Source organism: Gracilinanus agilis, chromosome 2 (genome assembly GCF_016433145.1).
Source record: "Gracilinanus agilis isolate LMUSP501 chromosome 2, AgileGrace, whole genome shotgun sequence".
NCBI classification, from domain to species: Eukaryota; Metazoa; Chordata; class Mammalia; order Didelphimorphia; family Didelphidae; genus Gracilinanus; species Gracilinanus agilis.
This window is the reverse complement of record NC_058131.1, coordinates 462,352,404-462,380,392: the sequence shown is the minus strand read 5'-3', so window position 1 is coordinate 462,380,392 and position 27,989 is coordinate 462,352,404. Positions and strand designations below refer to the sequence as shown.

Below are 27,989 nucleotides of genomic sequence, written 5' to 3'. Positions count from 1 at the left end.
GACTTGCCCAGGATCACACAGCTCGGAATTGAATATCTTAATGAAAAGCTTTGAGGGGATAAGGCAAGGGATGTATTAGCCTGGTTCTGACCTGTGCTGTACCACCTCTAGGTCCTCCAGAGTGTGGGGGATCTCCATCTGAGCCAGCCACTTCTCCTTCTCCCCCATCCACAATTCACAGGCATCTGTCTCACCAAACACAGTGTATAAATCTAGGGCGTCCTGTAGCCTCTGCCTACGCAGGTCAGCCTGGGCTACCACCTGCTGGTAAAGTTCCCTAAGAGCCTGGAGCCGGTTGTTCACATCAGGAGAATCTCGGAATTCTTGTGGGAAGCCCTGGGCTTGCTGTTCTAGGTGTTGCATCACCCCTCGACTCTCCTCCAGCTCCTCCAGAAAGTCTTTGTGCTTCTTTCCCAGGGCCCGGGTAGCCCCTTCATCTTGACCAACATCCTCTCCCAAAAGCAAGCGGTGGGCATCTTGCAGCCAGGCCTTTAGGTCATCAGCATCTCCCTGGAATTGGAAGAAGTTCTCAGCATCCTGGAGATTTTTCTTGCGGAAGGCAGCCAGCTCCTTCAGTTGGTCCCACAGGGCAGACACCTCCCGGATACGGGCCTCAATCTGTGGGTGACCAAAATGCTTTTGGACCACCATCTCCTCTGCTTCTTTCATCATCTGTTCCAGGTGGGCATCTAGTCCCCGTAGTTCATCCTCAAAGGCCTTGTGCTTACGCTGCAAGATTAACACACTGGTCAAGTCCTTGCCATAGTCCAGTGAAGAATAGATTTGCTCCTTCTCTTTGATCCAGCTCTCTGCCTCATCCATCTCCCAAAAAAACTTCCATAGTCGCTTAGATTGCTCCAGCCGGGCCTTCCTCCCTGCTGCCATTGAGCTCAACTCCCCAAAGCACTGCTCCAAGTGGCTGACTCGATCCTCGATGACTTGGGGGTCACAAGGCTGATAACCTGAGTGAGAAAGGAAGAGGGAAAGTAAAGGGGTAGTGGGGAGAGAGACAGAGAAAGAGAGAGAGATGGAGAGATGAAGAAAAGAGACAGAGACAGAGGGAAAGGAAAAGAGACAGAGAGAGTTGGAGAGAGAAGAGAGACAGATAGAAGGATAGGGAAAGAGACAGAGAGAGAGGGAAAGAGATAAAGAAACAGAGGTAGAGAAAAAGAGAGAGACAAAGACAGAGAGACAGAGACAGAGAAGGAGACAGAGGCAAAGGAAAAGAGACAGAGAGAGAGAGAAGAGAGGCAGAGAGAAGAGAGACATAGAGGGATAGGGAAAGAGATGGAGAGAGAGAGGGAAAGAGAGAAACAGAGGAGGAGGAGAGAGAGAGGGAGAAAGAGAGAGAGAGAGAAAGAGAGAAAGAGATTCGCTTTTCATTGTAAAATTAAAGCCAATGACATAAATTGGTCATAACAACTCACATTTCTATAGCACTTCAGAGTTTATAAAGCACTCTCCATATAATGGAGACAGATAATAGCAAGTATTATCTGTATTTTATAGGTTATAAAACTGCAGTAAAGAAGAAATAAATGACTTGCGCAAGAATTACATGGCTAATAAATGTCAGGGACCTGAATCAAATTCAGGTCTCCTGACTATCATACTTATTTCATATTCCTTCCATAAACACACCTAATAAGTCTATATATAGGCCAGGATGTAGTATGCTAGAAACCTTAAAGAAAATGAAATTCCTTTTTAAACAAATTTTAATTTCATCTCTTTGGGACTCAACCCTGGGGCTGGGCAATCCTCAATGATAGATAAATGATTGAAAATTCACCTCAACCCATCAAATCTGGCTAGCCCCAGAAAATGATTTATATTCCATGCAACCACACACTGGGGTATGAGGGTCTCCCCAGCTTGGGCGTCTTGCCACCTTGCTGACACTTTTGTACCTTGCCCCTCCTGCTCTGGAAACAATAATCAAATCAGCATTGTCTTTGCTACCAAAATGAGGAGAATGAATACTACTAGCAAATTCTGCCTCTGACCCTTAGTACCCATATGGCTTTGGGCACATCACAGATTTGTCTGGACCTCAGTTTCCTCATCTATAAAATGAAGCAGTTGGACTAGATAGTCTCTAAGATTCCTTCTAATTTTAACTATATGATATGATCCTATGGTTCCACTCAACAATTCCTGTGAGCCTCCAGACCCAAACTCACTTTCTAGACCACCATTCTCCTATATGGTTTGTTTCCCCTTTGAGGCTAAGGACTATCTCATTTATGTATTTGTATCTCTGAGTCTGGCACACAGTAGGTGCTTATCAAATGACTTACTGGAGAGTTCACAATAGGATTCTGTTTTCTTGTTCTTCATACCTTCCTTTTGTTTGAAAAATAAATTTTGAGGTACTTTATTAACTTTTTTTAAACCCTTACTTTTTGTCTTAGTAACAACTCTAAGACAAGAGGGCAAGGGCTAAGCAAATAGGATTAAGGGACTTGTCCAGGGTCACAAAGGTAAGAAGTATATGAGGATAAATTTGAACCCAGGTCCTTCCAACTCCAACTGCTTTAATATATTAACTAATATTATATTAATATATAATTATATTATGAATGTATTCATATGATTATAAACATACTGAAGGTAAATTTAAATATAAAATTATATTAAATAATATTATTAATTATAGTAAAATTAATATTTAGCTTTATTGAATAAATATATAAGAAAATTAACTCTTTAGGAAATTAGTAGGATGTTCTCTTTATAGGTCCAGGAACCTTTCATTTTATTCTCTGACCCATTATTTATTCAACCAGCTACTATGCAGAGAATATCATGCCAAACCCTGGGGAAGATATGAGAAAAATTCTCATTGGTACTTGACCTCATGGAATTTATGATTCTCATCTTGTGATTCGCATGCATCTTCTTAACTGGATGAAAGCATAAGGATTTTCTGATACTTGCAAATCCCATTTCAAACCTTGTTTTTGATAGTAGTTGCCTGGCATCTAATGACATTTGTTCCCTCACCCCTCAAGTTCCTTTTATGGAACCTTAGCTGATGTAGACAAAAAGGAAAAAAAAGAAAGCTTTGGGCTCTAAGGGGGTTTTACTGTTAGGAGAACTTCACTAAAGGGGAAGAAAGGCATGGAGGAAAGGAATCTTGCAGCCAAGAGGAAGTATCCTTTGTCCAACCTGTCCCATTGGTAAACTGGAGAGCAGCTGACGTGATTGCTTTCACTTTATCCCCCTGGATGGCAATGTCAGCTTCCATCAGCTTGTGCTTCTGAAGCAGATCTTCTACCTCCAACAAGTGTTTCCCAAACTCGGAGGACAGGAGGTGAACCTAGGCAAAAAAGAGAGAAAAAGTGAGGATACCTGTACCTCTTACAAGAGAAAGAAAGGAGAAGAGATGTTATTCTGGAGAAAGCACTCAGTAACACAGACCTATGTGGCTAGAATTATTTTACTTTTAAAAATAAAACCTGTGATTTCATTGGTATAATGAGGAATCTACTCTATCTAGTCGGGCCAGCACCTTTGAGTCTTAGAGAGTTATCTGGGGCACCAGGAGAGGTTAAGTGAATGACTTGTTCTTGGTCACACAAGCCAGTATGTGTCAAAGGCAGGATATAATCTCTAGTCTTTCTGATGCCCAGGTCAGTTCTCTCACTAAACCATACTGACTTTCATGGTGAAGATACTAGAATATAAGTAAACCTTCTTCCTGCTACAGGGGACCAAAGGAAGCAGAAATAGATAAAGGTGAGTGGAACAGAGGACAGGGGCTTATGGGCAACATTTAATATGGTACAAGGATATTCTTTGCCTTGCCATAGACTGGTGGTGATTATTCAAGCTGCAAATATTCAGGCTCTTGGTCTTGCTTTTCCTTCCTTTTAGACAAATACCTCACTATTCACAATAACTTTAAAAAATTAAAAAAACGAACCTTTTAACTTCTGTCTTAGAATCAACAGTAAGTATTGGTTCCAAGGCAGAAGAGCAGTAAGGGCTAGGCAGCTGCAGTTAAATTACTTGCATGGGGTCACCCAGCTAGGAAATATCTGAGGCAAAATTGAACCCAGGACCTCTTGTCTCTAGGCTTGACAGTCATTTCAGTCCACTGAGCCACCCAGCTGCCTCATTAACACATTTTATGAAGTGAGCTAAGTAGGAAAATATAAATCAACTTGTCTACTCCACAGATAAGTGGGAGGAGAGAGTGCAAGGAAGTTTATTTGGAAGAAACAGAAACTATTGGGACTCCAGAGACTATCTAGTTCAACCCTTGCCCAGATCATGAATCCTTTTCTATGCCATTTATGTCTACTTGGGTAATTTAAAGTCAGTTCTGCAGACACAGGTAGAGTCAGGGACTTAGATAATTTAAAATCAGCTCTGCAGACACAGGTAGAATCTAGGACTTAGGTAATTTAAAGTCAGCTCTGCAGACATTGGTAGAGTTTGAGACTTAGATAACTTAAAGTCAGCTCTGCAGATACAGGTAGTCTAGGACTTAGATAATTTGAAGTCAGCTTTGTAGACTAAGATAGAGTCTGGGACTTAGATAACTTAAAGTCAGCTCTGCAGACACAGGCAGAGTCTAGGTTAACTATAGGGAGGGATAGACAGGGACTGTGCCTTAGTTTCCCTAACCTGAGCCAGGGAAATCAAGAACCATTCTCTGCCTCCTAACCTTGGGCAGGAAGGACCAGGAGGCTTCTGTCTGGTGTGTTTACAAAAGGGTTTGTGATTCCTGGATGAAAGGAGTCAAAGAAGCACAAATGAATAGTAAAGTTGTTATCCTCCACCCCAGGGCAAAGCTGCTAGATGCTGGTAATGGAGAACAAGGGAGAGAGATCTGCCCCTACAGGGGCCAGACCTTGATCTCATCTATCCAGTCGATGCTGTGAAGCATATCTTGGAAGAGCTTCTGCAGGGTTAGGGTCATCTCCAGTCTCTGGCGCCGGGACTGTAGCAGATCCAACAAGTAGGACCACATACGCAGGATGTTGTCCTTTCTCGCCTTGATGCGCTTCAAGTCATGATAATTTTCCTTCTCCAGCTCCTGGGCCAGATCCTCCAGGGCTTTCACCCTCTCCTCGTAGGCAGCAGTGTCGGTCTCAATGGCTTCGTGCTTCTTCTTGGCTGCTTCCACAGCTGCTAAGTCATAACCGAAGTTATCCTGTCCCACCAGGGAGAGAACACAAGAGATGGGAACATCAGATTCCCAATCAACTTCACAGATTCAATTAGAAGATTCAGATCCACCCAAACATCCATCCACGTATAGAAACAGCAAAGTCATCATTAGAAACTGGCTGGTTTGCTAGTGGCCCATCGAAAATAAATTTTAAGTTCATTCAAATAATGATTTTTGGCATTAACAGAGTGTTTTTTTTTTAACCCTTACCTTCTGTTTTAGAATAGATATTGTGAGCAGTAAGGGCTTAGGCAATGGAGTTAAGCAACTTGCTCAGGATCATACAGCTAAGAAGTGTCTATGGCCAAATCTGGACCCAGGACTTCCTATCTCTAGGCCTGGCTCTCTATTTCCTAAGTTACCAAGCTGCTCCCCCTCTCCCCAGCAGAATGCTTTTAAAGTTTACAAATCACATTTCATACATTCTCTTATTTGAACCCCACTACAACGCTCTAAAGTAGATACTGCAATTATTATTAATCCCCACTTAAAAGATGAGGAAACTAGGGCTCAGAAACAGTTAAATAGTTTGTCCTGGATCATAAAGTTAGGCAGCTAAGGTACAGTGGATAGAGCATCAAACTTGAAGGCAGAAAGACCTGAGTTCAAATCTAGGCTCAGATACTTAATAGTTTTGTGTCATTTACCCTGTTTGCCTCAGTGTCCTCATCTGTAAAATGAAGTAGAGAAGGAAATGGTACAGCATTCTAGTATCTTTGTCAAGAAAACCCCAAATGGGGTCCTAAAAATCAGACACAGCTGAATCACAACATAAAGCCACTATTTATCAGAGATAGGATTTGAACCTAGGTCTCTACTCCAAGCCTAGCTTTTTACCTTCTCCTAAATACTTTTATCTCTGGCTTCAAAGGAGCATAGGATTAGAGCTTCAAGAGACCTCAGAGCTCAGGGAGTCTAACCTTTTCATTCTGCAGATGAGGAAGCTGAGGATATACAAGTAGTATCAGAAAAATGATTTGAATCCAATCCATTTGACTCCAAATCCAATCTTTTTTTATTGTACCACACTGCCATACAAGCTCAAATAGGAACAAGTTTTGCTCTTTTTTTTTTTCATAACTCAAAGCCAAGTTCTCAAATTCTGAGCAACTTACAAGTACTTTCTAAGAAGTGTCATTGTTTAGCCTATGGTGCTTATTATAAGTGTTAAGTAACTTCACATTGGCAATCTTGGCCCTTAACAGTTTTTTTTCCCCCTCCTAGATATGGGCAGGGCAAAGAAGAGCCCATCTGCCTACAGGCTGGCTTCCACATATAAGGATTTACATTTGTACATGCAAATACATAAATTTTCTTCCAGAATGCTTGTTTTTTGTTCCTAAGCTGATCTGCATATTAGAGGGGGAGAGAGATTCTCTCTGGGGAAATAGGCCCTGTGGTCAATTTCAGATTAGAAAAATATGTCAGAATCTTGCACTCCAAAATCTTGGAGGAAATATGAAGAACCAGGAAAAAAATTGCTGTCTTTTTCTCACAAACACATATCCAAGTCCCAACCATGTACGTACGTATACTAGAACTATTGTCTATAGCCAAATCATACCCTAACTTTAGCTTAAGCTAGCAGCTTATATAAACCATCTTTGATGAAGCTTTCTGGAAATGAGGCTTAACATCTATAATCTGTTTATCTTCCTCAGGGTTCCTTAAAGATGAGAGATAAAGATTTCTGGTCATTTCCAGTTTAGGATGGACCTGAAAAGGGTATAAAAAGAGAAGCACTGATCTGTGTTCATGGGTAAGTACTTGAAAAAAGAAAAAAGAAAAGGCTGGGAAGAAATTTAGAAAGGCAAGTGGTAACAGCTAATACGTTCATTCACAAAAGGACAGAAAGGAAAATGGTATCTATACCAAAATACTCATAGCATCACTTTTTATGGTACGAAGGAACTGGAAACAAGGTAAATACCCAGCAGTTAGGAGAATGGCTAAATAAATTGTGCTACCTGATTATAAGGGACTAGCACTATATCATAAGAAACAATAAATATGAAGAATTCAGAAAACTATGAGAAGCATTATATGAACTGAAACAGTGAAATAAATTGAATCAGGGAAAAAATATTCACAATGAGCACAATAATGTAAATGGAAAACAAAAAAATGAAATTAAACATTATATTTATAAATGACCAAGCTTGGATTCAGTGGAGAGAAAAGAAAATGCATCTTCTTCCCTTCTTTGCAGAGGTGGGGAATGCTGAGTAACTCATTTTGCTAAATTTCTATTCTTTTTATTTTCTACAAGAATTAGCTATGGAGGGGAAGGAGGAAGAAAATATTCAGAAAAAAGGGATACAAAAACAAAAGATATCAATATATAAGTACCAATATATAAGCATATTGCCAGGTAACTAAATTTGCCTCATCCTTTAGACACAAAGGTGACAAAAGCTTTAACAGTGTCATGATGAAGCATAAAAGAGAAGGAAGTCAAACAGGATGCTGAAGAGTTGACAGGTTTGTTTACATGCTCCTAAAACAATGGCATCAGAGGCCTTTTAAAGAAAATTTGGGTGGTATACACCTTTAATGCTCACCTCAATCATTCATTTCTGAGATACTGGGCACATAGAGCTGTTGTGCATCAAATCTACTGGGTTGTCCCAGCACCACATCTCTGGTGCCAACCCACAACCCCAGAGATTGATTAGTAGGGACCTCTCTCCACCAAGAACCTGAGAATCACTCATAACAACCCCAAACATTACCTGGGCAACTAGGCGCTGGTTCTCACTAAGCCATGTCTCCCTCATTGCAGCCTTGCGGTCAAAGCGCCGTGCCAGCTGCTCTAATTTCTCCTGGCGAATGAGTTCATTCCTTAAGGCCAGCTCTCGCCGATATTCAGCTTCCTCCAGGCTTTCCCAAGCCTGCAGGTAGGAAGAGGTCCAACATTAGGAGAGGTGGAATGTACTGGAAGGGTGGGGGTCCCATGATAACCTATGGTGCTATCTCTTCAATGGGCACTCAGTGCAATTGGGCACTTGTAAGTCAGGGTATGAGCCAACCCTCCATTCATTCTCCTAATGAAGATAGGCTTGTAATATAATAGCAGCCTTTGCCTCACATGTCTAGGTGACCAAGTTTTCTGAGAATGAGCTTTTCTCTAGCTCTTCACAGCAGTATCAGAAGTAGAAGTCTGGTCTATGTCATACACTGATTATGATTTCCTAGGTTTTTAAATGTTCTAAAAAAATTTTTTTTGCATATTTTCCTCCCCCATTGCAATGTGAGCTTGAGGGAAATGGCTGCTTTTGTTTCTCTTTGAATCTTTAGCACTTAGCACAGTGCCTCATGCAAATAAATACTTAATACTTGTTGACTGGTTTCTATAACATAAAAAAAGAAATAGTCAACAATATTGTCTGAGAATGTTCCTGAATTCCTGTCTTGTTGATGGCAACCAATGAAAGAGAAGCCCAGAAATGCATTCTGGGCGTCATGGTACTGGACTGAGTTGATGAATGGTGACTGGATTTTCACTGATCCTTGCTTTCAGGTCATACCCAAAAATAACCTGCTTGTGGAATCAATAACACTGAAGAAGATGGCTTGGTTTACTTAGTCCAGTATTGACCAATTCACAATACCTATATCTGGAACCCAATCAACCTCCCTGGCAAAGCACAATGGAAAATGCTGCTGTACCCGGTTGATGTCAGACACAAGTTTCCCTTCGTGTGGTGTGTACACTTTCTGATTGTTGGCTCTCATCCTGGACTGGATGGTGAAAAGTAGGACTTCCAGATTCCCCTTCTCTTGAAATCTGAAGGAGAGCAGAGGGAATGAAATTAGTCTCCGGATCCCCAAAGAAAATTCTCTTTACTCAAACTAAACATGTTATCCCAGTGACTTGGAGCTTGGAAATCACATCAGATTTTCCTTGGAAGTTAAGGGAGGCAGGAAGTAGGAAACAATGATTTATAGTCCTGTTCAGCTGTCAAAATACCTGTGGACATCTACGAGCCATGACAAAAGAAAGCTTGTATCATAATATAGATCAGAAAAATAACCATAATCAGCTGAACACTTGTCTCTCACTTGCTTCCACAGGGGAATAACTAACTGGAACTATTTTCTAATAACCTTTGACCATGTGATATTGCACTAATTGATATCAAGCAATGCCTCAACCATTTCACACACAGCAGAAGCTTTCTGATGAGCTCTTCGGTCAGCTCTTCATTTGGAAAGTCAATAAAAACGCTAACAAGGCATTATCCTCATAAGGACATACTGCACTAAAAGCCATTTTCAAAAATCTGTAGGACTATAACAAGGCTAAATTCACAGCAAGTGTTCCCAAAGTCTTTTTAAAAATTATTATTAAAAATAGAAACAACAGGCAGGTCAATCATGAATCCAGGAGACTGATGAGAAACACTGCTCACCTGCCAGCAAGAAATGATAGATTAACATGCAGAATGAGAAACTTTATTTTGAGATATGGCCAATGTGGGAACCTGCATGCATGACTGCTAATATGATATGAAGACTCTGTATTTCTTTCTTTCAAATGAGCTAATATTTGCAAAGTATTTACTAACACAGCAACTGGCACATAGTAGGTGTTTAATAAATGTTTATTTTTTCCCTTCTTTTTTTCTCAGTGAGTAAGGAGAGAGAGAAGGGGAAAATGCCTAATAATTTAAAAAATATTAATTAATCTGATAATATTCTATAGCTTCTTCAAGAATGCTCAACGTGGGGTTCTACAGATCACTCCTACAGTGGAGTCTCCAACCCAAGAAATACCCAGTAGCTCTTGGTGTTCATAAAGGCTTCTGCAAGAGCCTTGGCCTTGAAACACTGTCTATATAGCCAAGAGATAACATCCCTGAGCACAATACCTAGCACTCACACAAGGGCTGATGTCTGTATTGAATTTAGGACTTCAAAAGTGGGTCAGTGTCAGAAAAGAAATCAGATACTTGTTTATAGGTACATTCTAGACTACATGTCTCACCTTTCCTGGTTTAAGGGCTGTGAATGGAGAGTTTAGGAAGATAGAAGGCAGGGGGAGGAGCAGGTGTAACTGTGAGTGATGAAATCTGCTTCTAGAAAGTCAGACAACCTACTGGCAAATAATCAAGTCCATACTCCATATAATATATTTATTATATCTCTCTATATAATATGTGTTATATAGAATATATATGTATATAATATATAGTATATAAAATATATAGTATACATTCTATGTGTATATTGTGTATATGTTATATATTATATGTATATAGAGAATATATTATATGTGTATTCTATATTCTATATATACACATTATATATTATATACATATATATGAGTGTGCATACACATAGAAGGAATAAACATTCATGAAGCACCTCTATGTGCCAGGCACTGTACTAACTTTACAAATATAACCTCATTTGATTCTCAAAGGAAAACTGATAGGTATGCACTATAACAGTAATAATGATCATAATATTTACACAGTGCTTATCATGTACTAGGATTTTGTTTTATAATTATGATCTCATTTTATCCTCACAAAAATCCTGGGAGATGAGTGCTATTATTACCCTCATTTTATAAATAAGGAAACTGGGGCAAACAGATGTTTAGTGACTCTAGGAAGTGTCTGAAGACAGATTTGAAATTTGGTCTTACTGACTCTAGGTCCAGTGCTCAACCATTGCACCACCTACTTGCAAGTCGTTACCCAAGTTTATGTAAAAAAGAAGCCCTGTCAAAGTTTAGGCTGCGGCTTAAACTAAGCTGCGGCTTAGTAGATTGAGAGCCAGGCTTAGAGATGAAAGGTCTTGGTTCAAATTTGGTTTTGGACACTTTCTAGCTGTGTGATCCTAGGCAAGTCACTTATCCCCTTACTGATCTGCCTCAGAATCAATATAAAGTATTGATTCTAAAGTGAAAGATAAGGGGTTAGAAAAAAAAAGTTTTGGTTGGAAAGTTTAGTACTATGAAGTGGCAAATATATGCCAGAGGAAGAAGAGGGAGAAGAAGAAAACCATGATGATGATGGCAATTATACACACAAGGGCTTTAGGCTGAGACTTTAGAGAGTAGTGGGATTAAAAAATGAGCATCTCATTATCAAGGAAAGGAAAATCAAGGTGTGTTGAAGGAACTATCAGAGTAGCAGGCTTAGAATCAAAAGTCTAGAAAATCACTTGCCTTAGTTATAAGATGGAGCTAATTGATAATCAACACTTTCCTTCCAACTCCTTCCACAGATGGTTGGCATGGGGTTGGATCAAGATTGGAGAAGGGGATGAAAGGACTTGAAGAATTTTAACCTTTTCCACAATATAAAAATACCCTAAGAAACTGAAACCACCAATTAAATCCCAATCTACATTGGAGAGATAGCAAGATCTGAGTTCAGGTCCTACCTCTGACACCTATTGCTCATGGGGTCTTGAGCAGCCTCTCAGTGTCCTGGACAACTCTCAAGATGAAGAAAAGATGCTGATCTACAGTAATAGAGAGAGCTTTTTCTCATCTGGGAACTGTTCACACTAAAGAAAGCACAGGTCTGTCCCTGTCCCTAAACTGGTCAGTAAGCTTCATTCTCTTCTGTGGCCACTGTTAACGTCATTTATCTCACAAATGGCCATGAGCAGTTTGTGTCTATAGAATTATATGGAAAAAAGGAAAAATATACCTTCCCTCCTAAAAAAAGCAAAACAAAAACAAAAACAAAACTCCAACCCTTAATGAGGTATGGATATTTTGTGCAAAGTAGTCAAAAACGTAGTCAATTCTCATCATGCTACTATTTCATCTACCTTCATTGCTACCTCTCATTCTGCTACTATTTATGAATGAAATTAGTATCAAACCAAGAGCTAAGGGAAGAAGCACCTTGAACTCTTCCCCTCTCCCAAATATCCTGATTTCTGTTGGGGACACAACTATTCTTCCAAGGACTCAGGCACACTACATATCCTTCACTCCCATATCCAATCTGTCATCCAGTCTTAAAGATTCTACCTGCACAATATTTCATATGTCACTTTCTTCTTCTTTAAAAAAAATCTGTCTTTTAATTTATACTAAGTATCAGTTCCAAGGCAGAAAAGTGGTAAGGGCTAGGCAATGGAGGTTAAGTGACTCGCCCAGGATCACACAGCTAGGAAGTGTCTGAGGTCACATTTGAATCCAGGACCTTCTGACTCCAGGTCTGGTCCTCTATCCCCTGAGCCACCCATCTGTCCCCATATGTCACTTTCTTTCCATTCAAACAACCACTAGCCTTGTTCAGACTCTCATTACCTCTCACCTGGACTACTGAAGCAGCTTCCTAATTGATCTATAGTCTCTTTATCTTCTCCAATCCATCCTGCACACAGATGCCAATGAGATTCCCACAGCACAGGTCTGGCCATGTCATCTCATTGCTCTAAATAAAATTCTAATGACTTTATTTCCTCTAGGATAAAAATTAAATCTCTACTATTTGGTTTAAAAAACAAAAGATAACCCCTATCTTCTGTCTTAGAATTGATACAAACATCAGTTCCAAGGCAGAAGAGTGGTAAGGGCTAGGCAGTTGGGGATAAGTGACTTGCCCAGGGTCACGCAGCTAGAAATGTCTAAAGTTATACTTGAACCCAGGATCTCCTGTCTCTAGGCTCTATCCACTGACCCTTTTTTGGCTTATAAAGCCCTTCAAAGCTTGCCTGCAATATAACCTTTCTACCTTTCTAACCTTATTACACAATACTCTCCTTCACACTCTCTAAATTCCAGCCAAATTGGCTTGTGGGCTACAAGCCATTCATGACATTCCATCATTTCTATGTCTTTGTACAACCTGTCTGTCAAGCCTAGAATATACTTTCTTCTTACTTCTTCCTCTTAGAATCAGTATCACTTTCTATAGGAAATCTATTCTGATCCTCTTAAGCTGCTATTCCCATCTTCCCCAGAAATCATTTAACATATTTTTATTTTTCTATGTGCATGTTTCTTCTTCCCCAATAAAATTTAAGCTGCTTGAAGGTGGAGATTCTTTCTTTCTTTCTTTTTTTTTAAACCCTTTACTTTCTGTCTTACAATCAGTTCTAAGAAAGAAAAGCAGTAAAAAGCTAGGCAATCAGGGCTAAGTGACTTGGCCAGGGACACATAGTTAGGAAGTATCTGAGGTCAGATTTAAACTAATTTCCTCTCCAATCCAGACCTGATGCTCTATCCCAGTGATGGTGAACTTTTTAGAGATGAATGCCTAAACTGCAACCCTTATGCAGCATGTGAGCCTTGCCCTTACCCCAGGCAGGGGAGGGAGAAAGTGTTTCCATTGGGCTTCTGGGCAGAGGGGCAGGTCTTGTGAGAAATGTCCTCAGGCATGCATGGAGAGGGGAAGGGGCCTTCCGGCATATGTGCCTTGGGTTCACCAACATAGCTCTATTCACTGCACTACTTAGCTGCCTCAGAGATTATTTGGTTTTTTGCCTTCATATCCTCAGCAAAGTAGGCAATTAATAAATGCTTATTGAAAGAATAAATAAATGATTCTGTTAATTCAATAAATGTCTTGTCTATCTGTACAGATGTGAGCCTTACTTGGGTGGCTTCTCTACGGTACGGTAGGTGCTGAAAGATTGCAACTGCTGCTGTAACCCACTCAGGGAATTAGCAAATTTGCGGCTGTTGAGGACAGTAATTGTCTGCTCAATCCAGGTAAGCAGATCAGAGGCCAGCCCACTGTATTTTTCAATCATCTTCTCGGTCTCAATGGCATGGTCAATCACCTGGCAATATAAACAACATTGATGTTAGCATTATTATTGGGAATGACAATGATGTTAATGAATAATAACACCATTCATGGCAATCACAATCAGGGAATGCTTTGGTTTGTTTTTTTAAATTCTTACTTTCTATCTTAGAATTGATAGTAGGGGGACAATGAGGCAGCTCAGTCGACAGATAGCCAGGTCTGGAGATGGGAGATCCTGGGTTCAAATGTGGCCTCAGATACTTCCTAGCTGTGTGATCCCAGAAAAGTCACTTAACAGGGGTTAACAGGGACTGCCTAACCCTTAAATTGCTTTTCTGCCTTGGAACCAATATTTAGTGTCGATTCTAAGTCAGAAGGTAAGGATTTTTTTTTTAAAGGAAGAAAAAGAAATGGTAGGTATTGATTGCAAAACAAAAAAAGCAGTAAGGGCTAGGCAATTGGGGTTAAGACTTATCCAGATTCACACAACTAAGAATTGTCTGAGGCCAGATTTGAACCCAAGATCTCCCACCATGGGGCCTGGCTCTCTATCCACTAAGCTATTTAGCTGCCCATTTATGAAATCCTTTGTAATGGATTACTTTCTTTTAGGTAGATCATGCACCAAGCTACTAACAGTGAATCCATTTCTCTAATGGGTTATATTCATTTAGATCATTACTTCTGCCTGAAGCAAGGGAAACAAACTGAAAGCCAGATAGGTCTTACTTCATTTTCACTAACAATCTGAAAAGCTCCAGTCTTCCAGTGTCTAGAAGAGAGTAACCCATGGGGAAAGTATTTGTATGTCTCACCAGAAGTGGCAATCACTGGCAATCATGATATAGACTGTCTACACTAATGCCTAACACACAGTAGGGGCCTAAAAGCCAGAAAAGCACAAGAAAAAAATAAAATTCAGAATGCTAAAGGGGTGTGACAGGTCAGTAAGTGATATTATTCCCTTAAAATGTGTTTTGTTTGGTAATACAGGTATAACCCAGTGGAATTGCTTGTCAATTCTGAGAGTGGGTAGGGAAGAAGGGATGGAGAAAACATGAATCATATTACTTTGGAAAACTTATGTGGAAATTTGTTATTAAAATAAAATAAAGATATTATTCCCTTATAACTTGGCTCTCCATAATATAAGGAGATCCAGAGCAGCTGATGATGTCTGTTAGGACAAGATGTGAAACTGAGAGAATTGAACTTTGGAGTCTCATCAGCATAGCTGTGGGTGAATTTGGCAAAGGTGGAAAGAGTCCACACTAGCAACCCAGACAAGCCAGCTTCCACCATGAGCTTCTGCTGACCAATCACCACTGGAACCCAGGCAAAGAATATCCCACCCAGGGAATCCAGACTGTTCAATACTGGGATAACCCAAAGCTCATTACCATTGATTTAAGGGGAGAAAGGAGTATGTCACAGAAATCCCTAGATTTCAAATGAATTTGGATTCCATATGAGTCCAATAAGAAGGGGGAGAAAGCGACTGATTACAGTTTTGTGTCTGGTCCGTACCTTGCCAACACGTTTGCCCTCCACAGCCAGCACTTTCATCTTGGAGAAATAATGGTAAAATGCCACCACATAAGTAATGATGGATTTCTCATCAGGATTCTCTGTGAAGACATCTGTAAGAAGAAAGTGAACAGTTTTCCTATAGCAATTAGTTATTCAATTGGAGGAAAAACCTAAAAGCCTAGGAAAAATCAGGTTTATTACAAGGTATTCATCCTAAAAGTCATCTTGCTTCTGTAGCAAGAACTCACTATAGGTGCAGATGACAGAACCACAGAACTGACAACAGGCTCCAAAGAAACTTCAAAGAACAGGAATGGAGGAGAAATGGGTCTGTGGTTTTAGAGGCAGGAAGGAAAATATTCAAAGAGAAAGCAATTTTGTAATAGAGGAGAAAGGGTCAATATATTTCACAATGGATTGGGGGTGGGATGGACTTCAAGAGTAGCATTACATATAGCTGAGTCACATATGAGTCTAAGGTGAGAGCTTGCAAAGTCACTTGGGCTCTCTGGGATCACTTTGCACCTAGAACCAAGGAATGGTCCATTATAAGTGTTGACTGCTATTCCAGGAAGGGCTCTGCACTAGAAGTAAGCTCTGGGTGAATCCCTGTTTATCTAAAGCTGTCATTTATACAAAGAATGGGGCTTTGTCCAGGATTCAAACACCTGGTGGGGCATTCTTTCTCCCTGTGGTGATCACCATCCCCATATTGTATCTTATGATACTCTGCTACATGACACAACAGATTCTGGGCAACCTTACCACTTCAAGGACTCAGTCTCTAATGAGGAACCCACTTTATTCTCCAATGACTAAAATGGTAAAAATTGGGCTGCCTCCTCTCCTCGTGCAAATGTATCTTCAGCCAGAAAATCCTCTGTACTCTACCCCTAGCTGTTTTTTACTCTAGTGAAAATTTTCCTATTTATAATTCTGGGTTTACCTATTTGATGCAACAAAGGAATTGGTCTGGAAATAGGATGGAGATTGTCTGCCTTACCTTCTGGGTCAAGGAGTGGGATGATGCCCAGTTGCCTTTCTGCCACATCAAATGCATGTTCCAGGTTGTGCCTGGCATTAGAGTCCTTCAGTTTCTCAAAGTCAATCAGATCTGGCCTGGGAATGAAGCCAGAATATTAAAAAGGACATCACTATAGCATCTGCATCTAGCAGGAAAGCTATAGCATGGGATTAAATCTGTCCACCTAAAGAGACAGATCTTGGACTGATAAAGGAAAACAGCATTGGAGAGAAAATAGAAGTTATGGGCATGGTGGAGAAAGGACATTCTGGGAAAACATGAACAGAACAAGAGGGGGCAACTATGAAAAAAGAATGGGAAGAAATAGGGCTGAGGGTGTGATGGACATTTAATAAAGGGGGAGTACCAAGAGTATTAAAAATAACTAGTTCTTACTGCATAAAATTCACAGGAAAGAAACTTGTATATGAAGTTCAAGGCTTCTATACACCCAAATTAATTGTCTTAATAGGGTACCAGAGACTTCTTACCGGTGCTTGTGTATCAAGGCATTAAAGGCCAGACCATCCTTCCAGCTAGAGGTAAAGTTGGTGACATTGACGTGGGGATAGCTGCATTTAAGAGAAATATTTTTAAAAGTGAGAAATGAGCTTCATTAGACTCTCAAAAGTATATCTGTATGAAATGTGAGGACCAATAAATTAAAAAAAACCTTTACTTTCCATCTCATTGATTCCGAGGCAGAAGACCAATAAGGACTAGGCAACTGGAGTTAAGTGACTTGCCCAGGGTCACACAGCCAGAAAGTGTCTAAGACTACATTTGACCCCAGGATCTCCCATCTCCAGGCCTGGCTCTCAATTCATTGAGCCACATAGCTGCTCCTACATATTTTAAAGAATGTAGTTTACCCCCTCCCCCTTTCCCAATCATCTTCAGTAATCAGAACCATCATCAAGGATGTTCTTCTCAAATGACCAGGGACCAAATGACTCATGAGCTTTCTCATTAAGAGAAAGACCAGATGAAGAACTCTTTAATTCATGCCTCAATACAACAAGTATGTATAGATTCTGCACCAATGACTTTTGGGCAGGGGTTATTTGGGGTAAGGTGGTTTATATGCCCACTTGGTGAAGGCAGTTTTTTGGGGACAGCAAGGCAGCAGTGGTGGTGGTAAGTGTGAAATAAGTCAATGACCAGCATTTACAAATCATACCCTGATGTCTTCATTTGACACCAAAGTAGTAGTGCATCCTTAGCAGAGCGAGTCTCCTGCCCTTCTTGAGTTTGAACAACTATGTCTTGGATCTGGAAATGAAAAGAATAAAATAAGAGAGATTCTTTCTTTGCTTCTTGATTTCTATTATGCATTCTCTTCCCTTCCCTCTCTGATCTACAGAAGAAGTTGTCTGATTTATGTAAATCCCAACCAATACCAGAAAAGAAATAATAGCTGACCCCCAAATCATTACAAATAGCCTGCTCCGGTAATAGGATAGGGAAGTTTTCCTTGTGTAAAATGGAACCTTCCATTAACATCAGAACTTGAAAGGAATGCTAAGAACGTTTTGGGACAGATGCCACCAGACTTCGTCTCTGGAGGGATAAAGCCAGGCCACAGAAGAAAGTCAATAGCTGTACAGGACTGTGTTTTAACTATTAGTCCTGTTTCCCTCTTATACTTCCTGATTCTAGTGTTATTTTGTGGGACTTATCCATCCACAGAGAATGCAATCAGATCAGTCGGTAGTTTAGGTTACTGGTCCGATGGTCTCTCTGAATTAAAACCAAACAGTTATCTCTATTCTTCCTTCAACCTTTAAAACATGACCCTATACTTTTACCCCCCTAAACAAGCTCATTCTCTCCGAGACAATCAAACTCAAATTGCTCAGGATTAGACAGTCAAACCAGTGGTTAGAAAGTTCTGCCTCATTACCCCTTCCAAAATTTCCAAATGTCTATTGTGGTTCTAGAATTTCAGGATGAGATAGGGGGAAAAAAAACCTGGGAAGGAGGGAGAGGAAGAAAAATCAAGTCTTTCCAACAACCTATAACATAGCTAGTATTGTGTCTATCCTGACTCAAAAAAGTGAGTAGTTGTCAGTATAGTTTTTACCATTGGCTTTAATGGTCTGATTTTATTCTCAGGTTACTCCACAAAGCAGACACGTAGCCCCTAATTTCACTGTCCTGGCTTTAGTTTTCAATAGTGGTAACAGATTTATTTATTTATTTGTTTGTTTAATTAGTTTTTTTTTAACCCTTAACTTCTGTGCATTGGCTCCTAGGTGGAAGAGTGGTAAGGGTGGGCGATGGAGGTCAAGTGACTTGCCCAGGGTCACACAGCTGGAAGTGTCTGAGGCCAGATTTGAACCTAGGACCTCCTGTCTGTAGGCCTGACTCTCAATCCACTGAGCTACCCAGCTGCCCCGTAACAGATTTATTTAAATACATAGCATTTTATATCACAAAGAACTTTACAAATATTATCTCATTTGATCCTCATATTATGAAGCAGATAGTGCCAGTGTTATTAGAACCATTTTACAAATGAGGATACCAAGGTCAAGGAGAGAGATTAAGTAATTAGCCCAAGGTAAAACAATTCCTTTATGTTGGAGCAGAATTTGAACTTAAGTCTGCTGACATCCAATCCAGTACTCTTTTCAGAGGATGAATCGATGCCTATTTAGTTATTTTTGTATTTGGTGGGGGGCTATATTCACTTTAAAATTTTTAATGTTTTCTAAAAGAAGCATCATGGTATAACAGATGAAGAGCTGGCCTTGAAGTCAAAATCTGGGTTCAGGTCCTGTATCTGATGCTATGCTGGCTATGTTACCCTGACTAATCAATCTCTCAGATGCCCCTGGATGACTTTTTTTTAAAGACCCTTACCTTCTGACTTAGAATAGATACTAAGTATTGGCTCCAAGGCAGAAGAGCAGTAAGGGTTAGGCAAGGCCTAGGCAACTGGGGTTAAGTGACTTGCCCAGGGTCACACAATTAGGAATTATCTGAGGTCAGATTTGAATCCAAGACCTCCCATCTCCAGATCTGGCTTTCCATCCACTGAGTCACCTAGTTGCTCTCTAATATGACTTTCTAATAAGACTATAAAGGGATGGTTGCTAATTGTAAAGTAAATTTCTTTACCAGGATGTCCCTTGTTGTTTGTTCTTCAGTTATTTATGTCTGATCTTTAGTGATTCCATGGACTTGCCCATGTGGTTTTCATGGACAAGATATTAGAACAGTTTACCATTTCCTTCTCCTATGCATTCCTTCTCCTCTTCCTGGGGCATATAGAGATTAATGACTTGCCCAGGGTCACATAACTAGTAAGTGTCTGAGGTCAGATTGATCTCAGATCTTCCTGACTCCAGACCCAGTGCTTTATCCACTACACCACCTTGATGCTGCTAGGAAGTCCCTTCCTCAATGAGATTACCAGCTAATGGAATTAATTACAGGACAATGCAGTTACTGAATAAATGCTCTATAAACTGCTGTTCTTTCTAACCCAGTCCAACAAGTCCGGTCTCCCTTTCTGTCCCCAAAACCTTACCTGGAAGCGAAGAATGATAGTCCAGATGAGCCCCAGGACAAGGCGGTGGTTGCCATCTACAATGTCATGAGAACCCATGTTTTCCAGATGTACTCGCTGCTCCTTGAGAAACTGAAGGGCTTTGTCGACATTCTCCAGGCAGTGAATTCGCATCTTCCCTTTTGTAGGCTTTGGCTGGGAAGAGACCAAGAAAGCAACAACTGAAGTAAAAGCAGCAGTGGATAAAGAACACTTTAGCATTAAAAAAGCAAACCAGCTTGGCTCAAATTAATGAACCACGCTATAGGTGAAATAAGGCAGTAAGGTGGTATACTGGATGGAATGTTGGGCCAGGAAGACTTCATTTTCCTGATTTCAAATCTGGCCTCAGACCCTTACTGGCTGGTTGATCCTGGGAATGTCACTTAACACTTTTTGCCTCAGTTTCCTCATCTATAAAATAAGCTGGAGAAAAAAATGGCAAATCAGCATCTTTGCCAAGAAAACGCCAAGTAGTTGCAAAGAGTCAAAAATGATGAACAACCACAATAAATTAAATAAATATATCCTAGTCCTTCCTCAGAACTACCAAAATTCCTTCCCTTTCCCTTCAACAAACTTCAAGGTTCTTCTCGCCCAGCTCATTCAAAGCTGTGTTGTTCGGCTGGTATTGTGTATTTTCTGGGGTCTAGCTTCCTATAATTGATGATGAATTAACAAGGTAGTTCTTAAACTGGCAATAGTGAGGTCTATGTTGATCAACAAACTCCTTATCCACCTCCCCTCTGTGACTATCATAAGAGAGGAAGAGTATTTGTAGGAAGGTCACAACAGAGATCCCCATCAGCTAAAAATCTCTGTAGCATTTGCTAATTAGAAATAATTCAACTCAACAAGTATTTACTAAGCACCTACTGTATGACAAATATTATATTAGTCCTGGACATATAAAAACAAAAACAAAATAGTCTCTGACCTCTAGGAGCTTACGTTCTAATCTGTCAGGACCACAACTAATGTTAACGCAAGAGGAAGCTTTACCTCAGTTCTGCAAGATAAGAAATCCTACCTACAGATAGGAAAAAGAATGTGATACGAAAGATCTATAAAAACATTATATAGACACATGCCCATTTTGAATTTGACTATACTCAATTCAAACACATGTTTATAACTTTTTTATATAACATGTTTATAACTGCATTCAAAATACTGGACAATGCAGAACTTTTGAATAAACTTCTCTGTTGCTACCATCCACCAGAGGCTTTGAGACTAATGTAACATACATGCCTTGGTTTATTACAAAAGAAATGCCTATATGCCATGGAAAACTAAATTTTACCACTAAAATATATACATTTGTAAACTGTGATATCTTTTTCTCTTACCCCATTTCCTCTAGAAGGAAATCTATGGATTCTACTCCTAGTCCCAGTTCTAAGTGTCATTTATTAGTCTGACACTAGCTGTGTGTGATCATGGGCAATCTCTCAACCTCTGACTCAGTTTTCTCATCTACGAATTAGGAATATAAATGCTTGAAATACCCAGATCATAGGATCTGTAGGATCATAGGATTAAATCTGGAAGGGCCTTTAGAGACCATCTAGACCATGTTCTCATTTTATATGGAGAAACTATAAACCAGGGAGGTTAAGTGATTAACCCCAAGTCACACAGGCTGTTGGAATTAAAAAGGACTATGCAGAGGAAAGTGTTTTGTAAGCCTTAAAGTGCTATAATAAATGGAACTTATTATTATTTATTCACTCCATTTTACAGATGGAAAACTGAGGCACATTATGATCAGCTCAAGGTCATAAAGCAAGTCAATGAAACAGAAAATAGATGGTATTATTGCTAACAGCTTCCAAATAGCTTCAAATCCAAGAAAAGAAACACAATAATGTTAAAATACCTAGTGGAATTTCACGATACTAAATCAATAGGCTATTCATATGGTGGTCAAAGGCAAGCCAAGATTAGGAAAGCAAAAGATCCTCAAATAAAGGAAAGTAAATATAAGAAATCTATGATCTGGCACACTGTCCTGCTGAGTGATAGAAAGTGACCAGAAGACAGGAGAGGAAAGGATGAAGGGATCATAATAATAACTACTTTTTATATACTGCTTTAAAGGCTAGGAAAATGCTTTACACAGATTAACTCATTTTATCTTCACAACACCCCTGAGAGGTAGATGATAATATTATTCTCATCTTACAGATAGGGAAATTGAGTATGAGAGTTTAAGTGATTTGCCCAGTGTCTCACAGCTAATAAGTGTCTGAGGAAGTATTTGAACTGAGGTTTTCTTGATTCTAAGCCCATCATTATATTTACTGTGCTACTATGCTGCTCCTTAACAGGAAGCTAAGATTAAGAGACAGTTGATAGATACACTAACTATTTTTGAGAAGAGTGGGGGAAATTAAGTCAGGACACTTCCTTAAATAAGGTTTCTCTTTTTTGCTCTAGTTTCAGGATAATTTCCAGGAAACAGAGATAGGTGAGTTTCTTAAGGTCATCATGACTTGAGAAAACACATAAACTTATCCCTCTTTTAAAAGGCGGTTTGGGGAGCAGCTAGGTAGCTCAGTGGATTGAGATCCAGGCCTAGAGGCGGGAGGTCCTAGGTTCAAATCTTGCCTCTGACACTTCCCAGCAAGTCACTTAAACCCCATTGCCTATCCCTTATCACTCTTCTGCTTTGGAACCAATACACAGTATTCCGAGACAGAAGGTAAGGGTTTATTTAAGGGGAAAGAAAAAAAAAAGTTGCTGCATCTAGGTGTCTGAGTGGACAGAGACAGGCTTGGAGTTAGGAGGTGTCTTCAGTTCAAATTTGGCCTCAGACACTTCCTACCTGTGTGACCCTGAGCAAGTCACTTGATCCCTATTGCCTAGCCCTTACTGTTCCTCTGTTTAGGAACCAATACTTAGAATGGATTCCAAGAGAGAAGGTAAGGTGTTTTGTTGTTGTTGTTGTTGTTGTTGTTGTTGTTGTTGTTGTTGTTGTTGTTGTTGTTGTTGTTGTTGTTTTCTAAACCAGCCCTTTTGGAGAAGTGGCACAATAAAAGAAAGATGTGGCAAATCTAAAAAGCCTCACCAGCATTTCTCCTGAGAGCACCTCCAGAAGTTTGATGAGCATCCTTCCATCCCGCAGGTCCTTGTAGAGATCAGCAATACGGCAGGACACACGTGCCAGGTGTGAATTCACCCATTTTGTGAAAGTTTTCTTCTGTACAACTTCTCGTTCATCTGCAAAAGGAGAATACCAGGTAAGGCATCACAAGACACTGAGGATGGATTGGACCAGTGATGGGAGGTTTGTGCCATTTCTAAATGGGAATTTTTGATAGCCATAATCAAAGGTCATGCTTTTATACCATATCATAAATAGAAATCCAACCACTCAGTTGCTTCTGAGTCTGTACATGTTGGCCACCGCTGCTCTCAACTGTAGCACCAAAGTGAACAGATTCCATCAGTCTCCATATACTGTTTCCTCTACATTGGTATTCTCCTGGGAATTCACAAAGTATAATTCCCGTGGTGCTAAAGCTATTAATTTTACTGATTTTCTAAAATGCTAACATCTAAGGAACAAAGTGAGGTGAGGTGTAAAAGAAAATTTACCTCCATGGTGCTGGATTATACATAGCAAAGAAGTAAATCAGTTCACATGCTAATAAAGAGAATCACTTCCTTGGGCAGGAATTTCTCAGTTCTTTTCATTCTTTGACAACTATGGGTTTATTTTCTAGAATATACCATGGGGAGGGGCCAAGATGGAGTTGGGGAAGGAGATAAAAAGGAATCCCTTAGGACAAAGATGTAATTTAATGCAGGAGTTGTGTGGATTGTGACCAAGAAGGAAGCCTAGAGTATATTTTTCAATGGTTGACTTAGTCTGAAGAATAAAGGAAGAGAAGCAGAATGGAAAAGGATAAAGAAAGGAGAATGATAAGGAGGGGAAACATGGAAAGTAAATGGAAGAAGATAAGCAGAAAAGAGATAGAAGAGTTGAATAAGAAAGGATACAAGAACAGAAGAAAGGGGGGAAAATGCCCTGCTTAATTTTGTAAATACCCTGTGACAACTGACTTCTGTGTAAATGGATTTGATGACTCAGGCCTCCAAAAGATGTGACAAGTGTGGCTTGTCCACTTTTCCACTGGGAAATGACCTCAGGAGGGTTACAATTGTTGCAGAGCTGTCTCTCTGGAGTGACCACGCCAGAAGCACTTCAAGGGCATGACTCAGATGTCTCTGCTGGCCCACAATAGTGAGCTTCCTTCCTTCTACTCTCAGTTAGTTGGGTGCTTGAAACTTATACCCTCTCCCTCTAAATATAAGGTAGAAACTTATACCCCTTCACTCTAAGCACGATGTAGAAAAAAAGAGAAATGGGGTTGACTATACTATCCTTAAATGCCCACAAAAGAGATACATTAGCCCAGTGTCTTAAATTCTGCAGCCCCAGGTGAGTTTCATTCAGACAAGCTTCTTTTACTCTCTCTAAAACACACTGATTTTCTAGGTTTTCTGTAATCCTGGTTTTAAACAAAAGGCTTTATGGTACCTTAGAGGTCTCTGATAATCTAAAAAACACGTGTTCACATGAGGACATACTGAAGCTCAATAAGAACACTCAATTTATCCTAGGGAAGAGCTTTCCAATCCCTCTCTGACCCCACCTTAAAGGAAAAGTAGAATGACCAAGTATTAGAGGAAAGAGCCTCAGCCAGCTATCTCCTTTTCTCCTCTCCATAGTGAGGGACTCCTGCCTAACACTGAATTACAGGGGGCTCTGTCTATTCCACAGCTAACATAGAATAAGGGAATTCATCCTGAAACTTTTGCTTAGAGATCTAGAATTTAATCTTTAGTCGGATGGTTGATATAATTTAGAGATGACCTAAGTTTTAAGTATCTCAAATTGCCCAATGATCAGTATTATTTTGGTTTTTTAAAAATGTATTAAAGAATCAGCTAGGCGGCTCAGTGAATTGATAGTCAGGCTCAGAGATGGAAGGTCCTGGGTTCAAATTTGACTTCGGACACTTCCTAGCTTTGTGACCCTGGACAAGTCACTTAACCCCAAATTGCCTAGTCCTTACTGCTCTCCTGCCTTAGAAGGTAAGGGTTTAAAAAAATTATTCAAAGATATTTTCCCAATTACATGCAATAATAATTTTCAACATACGTTTTCTGAAATTATAAGATCCAAATTGTCTCTCTCTCTTTCTTCCCTCCCTGCTCTCAGAGAGAGTAAGCAATTTGATCTGGATTATACATGCATTATCATGCAAAACATACTTCCATATTGGTTACTGCTATAACAGAATACTCATATAAAACCAAAACCCCATAAATAAACAAATGTGAAAGAAAGCATGCTTTGATCTACCTCTGACTCCAATAGTAAAAAACTGAGTCAGAGTCAGATCAATGTCTATCTCTGGACATGGATAACATTTTTCGTCACGAGTCCTTCAGAATTGTCCTGGATCAAGGGGCAGCTAGGTTGCTCAATGGATTGATAGCCAGGCCCAGAGATGGGAGGTCCTGGGTTCAAATCTGTCTTCAGACACTTCCTAGTTGTGTGACTCTGGGCAAGTCACTTAACCCTCATTGCCTACCCCTTACCACTCTTCTGCCTTGTAAGCAATACACAGTATTAATTCTAAGACAGAAGGTAAGGATTTAAAAAAAAAAAAAGAATTGTCCTGGATCACTGTATTGCTGAAAGTAGCTAAGTCTTTCACAGTTGATCACTGTACAATATTGTTGTTATTGTGTACAGTGTTTTCCTGGTTCTGCTTTATTTTGCTTTGCATCAGTTCACGTAGAGCTTTCCAGCTTTTTCATGATCAGTATTATTTTCAAAAGATTAATGAATTCTTTATATGCAACCAAACTTAAGAATCTATAAGTTTAAAAGAAGTAGTTTTGTGATTCTGGGCTTTAAGCATCCCCCAGTAGAAGACATGGACAAGAGTTTGCTAAGGAGAAAAAAAAAATGATAGAAAGGCTGGTGATCTATATGAGAGGTTTTCAAAGTGTGGTCTAAAGACCCCAAAAGATTCTTGAAACCCTTTCAGGGGGTCCACAATGCCTGAATTATTGTACTAATACATTATTTGCCAGTTAAAATACTCCTCCTTTTTCCTCCTACATATCTGTGTGAAGACAGATTTTCTCCATATACTTCAATCAAAACAACATATCACAACAGATTGAATGCAGAAGCTGCTATGAGTATTCAGCTAACTTTAAGCCAAAGAGATTTGCAAAAATATGTAAATTAATGCCACTATTCTTACCAATTTTCTTCTGTTGTGGAAAATATAGTTTTCCTCAAAAATGCATTATTTATTTTAATGTAACCAATTTATCATTGTTATTTTGATGAATATTTAACATTTTTATCATTCTTCATTTTTAATATGGTAAATGTTAATAGACATAACCCATGAAAGCAAAATGTCTTTAGGGTCCTCAATATTTTTTAAGTGTACAGGGATCCTAAAACCAAAACATTTTAGAACCACTGCCCTACATTTATGAAAATAGTTTCCAAAGAGATCACAGATCCATTGATATACATTTTCTCAATTGCCAGAAAATACTGTATTGGGGATTCTGAATAATTTCACCCCACTTCTTTTAAGAGAAAAGGAGTTAAGTCTGGGAAGGGAAGCAGAAATCCCCAGAGGCTAATTGTCATACAGAACAGCAAGGTCCAGGAATAGGGATTAATTTCCATTAGCTCCTTCTCTTTGGCGAAGCTTTGCAGCTCACTCAGCATATTTGTTCCTGAGCCCATCCTGAGGCTTTCAAGTGGAATTCTGAGCTCATGAAGCAATGCCAGATGAAAGCCTGAGGCCTTATTCTTGTATACAGGATGTACCCATGGGATAGACGGGAAAGAAGGTAATGCTGGCAACAGCTACAACAGCACACCTGAGCTTGTCCTCAGTGGGCCCTGGCCTATGCTACTGAGACATATAATCTCTGGCTTTTCTACTGAGAGATCCTATAAAGAGGATCAACTAAGGTGAAGGTCTAAAAGGTGGTGATTTCTTTTTCTGAGGCTAAATCATGTCAATGACTACTAGACGGAAACAAATTCTGGAAAGTAGTACAACAAACAAAAGCTGTTTCCCCTTTTCTATTGCTTGTAAGTCCCACTGACTTAACTATCTCTTATGGACTAAGTCCACATCTAGTTTTTAACTTACTTTTACTCCCTACCAGCCTGTGGCCATCTTTTTTCCATCTCAAAGAATTTTCTGTCTCCCCTCCCCTTCCACAAATCTAGAATTTTTGCTTGTGTACTGGTCCAAGTAACATTACTCTTCATCTTCCTTGAAATAGCAGGTCAATTATAAAACACCATGGGTTCTCCTCCTACTTGTGTGACTACCCCTCTTTAGTTTCCCTTGCTGGCTTACCATTCATATCACATCCCTTAATCGTGGGGAAACCTCAGGACTCTTTACATGACCTGCCCTCTGCCCTTTATTCTTCCTCTCCTCCCTTACTTGGTGACTTCATCAGCTCCTATGGGTTTAATTATCATTTGCATATATCTATGCAAGTGACTCCTCAGGCTCTCTCCTGAGGTCCTATCCTATATCTCGAACTGGACTTTTTATAGACATCTCAAACCCAATATACCTAAAACAAAACTGATGACTTTCTTAAACTTCTTCTGAGAGCACGACCAGTCTTCTAGTCTCCCAGGTTTGAAACCTTGGCATTCTTTCTCCTCTGGACTCAATAATATCACACATATCCAGTTAGTTGCCAAAACTTGCCATATCTCCCTCCATAATATCTTTTACATCTGAATCCTTTTCATTGTTCACACAACCATCACTTTTAGTTCAGGGTCTCATCATCTCTCACCCCGACTACTACAATTGCCTCCTAATAGTTCTCTCTCCCTACTCCAATCCTCCTTCCTTCCTTCCTTCCTTCCTTCCTTCCTTCCTTCCTTCC

The 27,989-nt window shown here is 39.8% G+C and overlaps 1 protein-coding gene across 1 annotated transcript in view; it reads right to left on the bottom strand.

The window, feature by feature from the left end:
* The window catches only part of SPTB (spectrin beta, erythrocytic), a 126,946-nt gene that overhangs the window by 85,945 nt on the left and 13,012 nt on the right, over positions 1-27,989 (bottom strand). Inside the window, exons 2-13 of the mRNA XM_044664848.1 lie at positions 23,089-23,240; positions 19,998-20,171; positions 17,643-17,734; positions 16,954-17,034; positions 16,442-16,557; positions 15,436-15,548; positions 13,752-13,939; positions 8,852-8,969; positions 7,915-8,073; positions 4,862-5,164; positions 3,172-3,322; positions 92-962 (exon numbers count right to left, since the gene is read on the bottom strand). Coding sequence (XP_044520783.1) covers positions 92-962; positions 3,172-3,322; positions 4,862-5,164; positions 7,915-8,073; positions 8,852-8,969; positions 13,752-13,939; positions 15,436-15,548; positions 16,442-16,557; positions 16,954-17,034; positions 17,643-17,734; positions 19,998-20,171; positions 23,089-23,240 — 2,518 coding nt within the window. The remainder of the gene's footprint in view (positions 1-91; positions 963-3,171; positions 3,323-4,861; positions 5,165-7,914; positions 8,074-8,851; positions 8,970-13,751; positions 13,940-15,435; positions 15,549-16,441; positions 16,558-16,953; positions 17,035-17,642; positions 17,735-19,997; positions 20,172-23,088; positions 23,241-27,989) is intronic.